General features: G+C 44.6%; 1 protein-coding gene across 1 annotated transcript; it reads left to right on the forward strand.

Annotated features, from left to right (window-relative positions):
• Positions 1-1,975: 1,975 nt before the first annotated feature.
• GSPT2 (G1 to S phase transition 2) lies at positions 1,976-4,547 on the forward strand. Its single transcript, XM_067722465.1, has 2 exons — positions 1,976-2,107; positions 2,214-4,547. The coding sequence occupies exon 2, from the start codon at positions 2,225-2,227 to the stop codon at positions 4,121-4,123; it is 1,899 nt and encodes a 632-aa protein (XP_067578566.1). The 5' UTR covers positions 1,976-2,107; positions 2,214-2,224; the 3' UTR covers positions 4,124-4,547.
• Positions 4,548-5,589: the final 1,042 nt, after the last annotated feature.

Genomic DNA, 5,589 nt, shown 5'->3' on the forward strand with positions numbered 1-5,589 from the left:
ATTTTGTTTTATGCAATTTTCTGTACTTGTGCTATATTTTGCAAGAAAAAATTTTAAGGGAAAAATGATTGAATTAAGCAGTGGCCAGATATTGCCTTTGATAGGACTTCTCCCATATACTGATGAGCTCTCTCAAAGTTCTAGGCAGATCAACTGGAGACAATCAGCCTATCACACAGACCAAGAGCATTTTGTCCAAGGTTAGTCTCTGTGTATATAGCCTGGTCAGTGTTTCTTTCTCTTGGGTGTATCTGCCTCTCTCTGAGCCCCAAGGATGATGGCTTGTGAAGACATCCAGTCACCATTTCTCATTTCTCCTTTAGGTTTCTAAAAGTGAATCATCCTCTGTTCTCTAACAGAGATATTATTAAGTAGCAATTACACTAATATTCTCATGATCAATACAAATGACCCAGGTAAAGGAAATGTCTCTGGTCTGTTTTGCTTCCTTTCTATTACTAACTTTATGTGAACACAATTGCCTAAACCTTGACAAGTTCTCCCAGAGACATTTTAGTAAGTCTATCTGAGGTTCACAGAATGCCCAAGAAAGGCTCCAGCACATTGTAGAGTGCTGTCCAAGGGTCTCTGCACATTCACCCTCTCATTTCTTCCTATTCTTTGTGATTAGGTGTGTACATTCTCTTTATGTGATAGCGGATAATTAAGCCATTACCTGAGGCAAAAAGAATGAAGGGGTTTCACATCTAATGGCTTGGGAACAGCACAGAGCTAGTAAAATAGTGGCAACCCCAGACTGAAACCACCAAGGATCCAAGTGTGTTAGACATACATTTTTTTCTACCCCTGAAATCTGCAGAACAAATTTCTTAAGTTATAACCCTTTCTTAAGTTATAACCCCTTTTGGGTTGTTGTTGGATTTATTTAACATCCAACTCTGACTTCATCTTGTACTAGCAAACTGCATTTTCCCAGTATCTTTTTTCTATTTCAGTTTGATCTAAATTAATATAATTTACAAAGTAGCTCTTCTAGGCTTTGGCTCAAATGTTACAAACTCTTTCTAAGTGTGAGATTCTATTGCTTAGGGTCTTATGGACTTTGCCCATCTCAGAGGTCTTAATCAGCTTAATTAGGCTGATACTCACAAGCCTTGTAAGGTTCCAATATGACACTGATTCTTTCTTAGAGCAAACCCAGTATCAGCAGTAAGGTTCCAGGCCCCCAGAATTAGAGAGGAAAGCCTGTGGACCTACGGTGTACTCCAGGGTGGTGCTGGTGAGTGGGGCAGGTACACCAGAATACAGTTGGTTAGAAGAATACAAGTGATCTGAGTCCTGTGCCTGTCTGTGTGATCCACCACCGTATCACAGGCCAGCCATTGTCCTGGCACCTGCACAAATGCTGTAGGTTGCGCAGCTTTACTGGGACAAGGGTCTCCTTGGGAATTCCTTCCATGTAGATACAGCCAAAGTGCTTAACATGAAAAAAGGTTATAACCCCATCTTCACACGGTAGAAGCCATCAGCCAAAGTTATAGGCTTATGGGGGGGCGGGGGGGGCGGGAGGGGCGGCACTAGAAAAGGGAAATCCAAAGGCCTCGGGTTTCAAATTAATACTGATCTAAAGTTGCATTTCCAAGGTTCGGCTTCATCTCCCTGTATTTCAAGAGCGCCTCCCTGATCACTAATTGCTTCCTTCCGTTGCTGGGTAAACCTTTAACCCCTATCCTACCTCCATTTGTTCAATAGGAATTTTCATTTTCACTTGACTCTTGAGTAGAATTGGAAATCAGGTGTGCCTGTCTAGGCTTAATCATTAAATCGTGGTCAAATCGCTCTCCCGGAGCGCGTGAACAAAAATGAATGGACATTTACGTAAAAAAAAAAAAAAAAAAAAGAGAGAGAGAGAGACTTTCGGACTTCACCCAGGACTGAGGATGCAGGAGGCCGAGCGTACGGATGGCAGCGAGGGGTCAATCCCCGCCCGGCGCCGGGTCGGCGGTGGAGGAGTCGGAAGTGGTCGGGGTTTGGGGGAGGAGATCCGCTCATACACAACAGGAGAGGCTGCGCCGCCATATCTGCTGCCGCCGCCGCAGTTGCGAATGCAGCGTCGGGACCAGGCTGCCTCCGCGCCGCCGCTAAGGTTCGTGTCGCTCCCCCCCGAGCCCCCTGCTCTTGCCGCCTCACCCCCGGCGGCACTGCCCTCTCTTTCTGGCCCGTTGAGCCCGCTCCCTTCCCGCATCCATCAGGGCTGAGGACTATGGATCCGGGCAGCAGCAGCAGCAGCGACTCGGCTCCCGACTGCTGGGACCAGGTGGACATGGAAGCACCGGGTTTGGCCCCGAGCGGGGACGGAGCCGCCTCGGCGGCTGCTGCGGCGGCGGCCGAGGCCCAGCGTGAGCCCCTCATCTCGGCCTTCAGCCGACAGCTCAACGTCAACGCCAAACCCTTCGTGCCTAACGTCCACGCCGCGGAGTTCGTGCCGTCCTTCCTGCGGGGCCCGTGCCAGCCGCAGATCCCCCCGGCCGACGCCCCCGGCATCGATGAAACCTGCCCCGGCGCGGGCGACCCTCAAGGTAAAAGGCTGGGACGGGGGGCACCTGTGGAACATTCCAAAGAGGAACAGTTAGTGTGGCGTGAAGGTTCCAATTCAGCCGTTACCATGGAACTTTCGGAACCTGTTGTAGAAAATGGAGAGGTGGAGATGGTCTTAGAAGAATCATGGGAGCACAATAAAGAAGTAAGTGAAGCTGAGCCAGGGGGTAGTTCCTTGGGAGATTCGGGGCCCCCAGAAGAAAGTGGCCAGGAATTGATTGAGAAAGAGGAAATCAGAAAATCGAAATCTGTGGTCATACCCTCAGGTGCTCCTAAAAAAGAACACGTAAATGTGGTATTCATTGGGCATGTAGATGCCGGAAAGTCAACCATTGGAGGACAGATAATGTTTTTGACAGGAATGGTTGACAAAAGGACACTTGAGAAATATGAAAGAGAAGCTAAAGAAAAAAACAGAGAAACTTGGTATTTGTCATGGGCCTTAGATACAAATCAGGAAGAACGAGACAAGGGTAAAACAGTAGAAGTGGGTCGTGCCTATTTTGAAACAGAAAAGAAACATTTCACAATTTTAGATGCCCCTGGCCACAAGAGTTTTGTCCCAAATATGATTGGTGGTGCTTCTCAAGCTGATTTGGCTGTACTGGTAATCTCTGCCAGGAAAGGAGAGTTTGAGACTGGATTTGAAAAAGGTGGACAGACAAGAGAACATGCAATGTTGGCAAAAACAGCAGGGGTGAAATATTTAATAGTGCTTATTAATAAGATGGATGATCCCACAGTAAATTGGAGCAGCGAGAGATATGAAGAATGTAAAGAAAAGCTAGTGCCCTTTTTGAAGAAAGTCGGCTTCAGTCCCAAAAAGGACATTCACTTTATGCCCTGCTCAGGGCTTACTGGGGCAAATATTAAAGAGCAATCAGATTTCTGCCCTTGGTACACTGGATTACCATTCATTCCGTATTTGGATAATATGCCAAACTTCAACAGATCCATTGATGGACCAATTAGACTGCCAATTGTGGATAAGTACAAGGATATGGGCACTGTGGTCCTGGGAAAGCTGGAATCAGGATCCATTTTTAAAGGCCAGCAGCTTGTGATGATGCCAAACAAGCACAATGTGGAAGTTCTTGGAATACTTTCTGATGATGCTGAAACTGATTATGTAGCCCCAGGTGAAAACCTTAAAATCAGACTGAAGGGAATTGAAGAAGAAGAGATTCTTCCAGGATTCATACTCTGTGATCCTAATAATCTTTGCCATTCTGGACGCACATTTGATGTTCAGATAGTGATTATTGAGCACAAGTCCATCATCTGCCCAGGTTATAATGCGGTGCTGCACATTCATACTTGTATTGAGGAAGTTGAGATAACAGCCTTAATCTCCTTGGTAGATAAAAAATCAGGAGAAAAGAGTAAGACACGGCCCCGCTTTGTGAAACAAGATCAAGTGTGTATTGCCCGTTTAAGGACAGCAGGAACTATCTGCCTTGAGACATTCAAAGATTTTCCTCAAATGGGTCGTTTTACTTTAAGAGATGAGGGTAAGACCATTGCGATTGGAAAAGTTCTGAAACTGGTTCCGGAGAAGGACTAAGCAGTTTTCTTGTTGTCCCTACACAATACTGTGAGAATTGACTACAAAAGTTCACCACCTTCTCTTATTTACTGCCCATTGACTTTTCTCCATATTTTGCAAAGAAATATTTCACAGCAAAAATCCATGTTTTGTCAGCTTTCTCATGTTGAGATCTCAGTTGTGTCACTGCTGAATTTACCCATAAGTTTCCTCCTCCTATGCCATTCTGCTTCCTTGAACAGAATCAGTAATAGCTTTGTAAGTGATGTGGATGTAATTGTCTATAACAATGAAAAATTAATATATTTTTTAATTTTTCATTTTCCCTTAGGATATTTAGACAACCCTTGTTCCACGCAGACCAATCAGAGTGTGTCAGTGTGTGTGTACATGTTAAAAAGACAACTAACATGTGAATAAAATATTCCATTTGAAACTCTTATTGATATTTGAAATGCTTTTGAATATTTTTTTAATTTGTCTGTAATACTTCTCAATTAGGTTTTTTACTGTCTCAAGTAACTGAATACATTTTATTACCTGCGCTTTTAACAACTGTCCTGCACTCACTGTTTTAAATGAGGAATTTACAAACAATGCACAGGTTTGTGTTAAAGGAAAAATTTTAATTTTGAGAAAAATAATTTAGAGGTCTTCCCAATGAACTTTGTTTTCTGTGTTCAAGTCCAGTCAATAAAGGAGCTCTTCTGCTTCCCCACTTGTGATTTGAAAAAGAAAAGCTCAGGCCATCTATCAAGTCCCCAAATGTTGAACATGGCCATATTACACATATACCTGGGGATTCAGACTGTATGTTGACTAGACTGTTATCTGCACTCCCTCATCTTAACACACCCCTTTGTTTTATTCACCAAGAGACTTGTGGTGTGGGACACAACACAGTAAGGGGCATGACTTGAGAAGGTAAATGCTTGTAATAGTAAGTCATTCACTGACAAGTAAGGGTTATTGAGGGTCCTGAGCTTGGAGATGGGGAGACCATTCCACTCTTCTATTCTTCAGTGCTTGGGGTTAGTAGGAAAGGTGGGAGGTCATTTTTACAATCAGATCATGACCCACTCTTGGGGTCAGAGTTAACTGGACTCATCTCTGAAGAGTATATTGAGGAAAACACCAACCGTGGACCCTGAGGTGGCTACTTTTATTGCCAGGAGAGTGGCCTTATAACCTGCGTAACTATCAACAGCTGCAAGAACTTTCTGTCTTGGTAAGTAGGTAGTGGCCCAGTGTAAACACTGCCCAATGGTGGGAAGAGCCAATTCCTCACACTCATGGGGTGGTTGAACAAGGGTGGAGACTGCTGCCGGAACACTATGGGCTATACTCAGGACCTTTCTCCATGGTCCCTTTGTTTGTGTCGGCATGTACCTCCAGGGTATCTAACCTGTCAGAGATAGCCACAGGTCTTGTCAGGGCATCAATAGCATGGCTCTGTGAATCATCCAACCATAGATCTTCAGGGC

Source organism: Pseudorca crassidens, chromosome X (assembly GCF_039906515.1).
Source record: "Pseudorca crassidens isolate mPseCra1 chromosome X, mPseCra1.hap1, whole genome shotgun sequence".
In the NCBI taxonomy this organism is placed as follows: domain Eukaryota; kingdom Metazoa; phylum Chordata; class Mammalia; order Artiodactyla; family Delphinidae; genus Pseudorca; species Pseudorca crassidens.

What these genes read in the sequence shown, in the direction of transcription:
- GSPT2 (XM_067722465.1), top strand. Translation starts at nt 2,225, where the DNA reads ATGGATCCGGGCAGCAGCAGCAGCAGCGACTCGGCTCCCGACTGCTGG.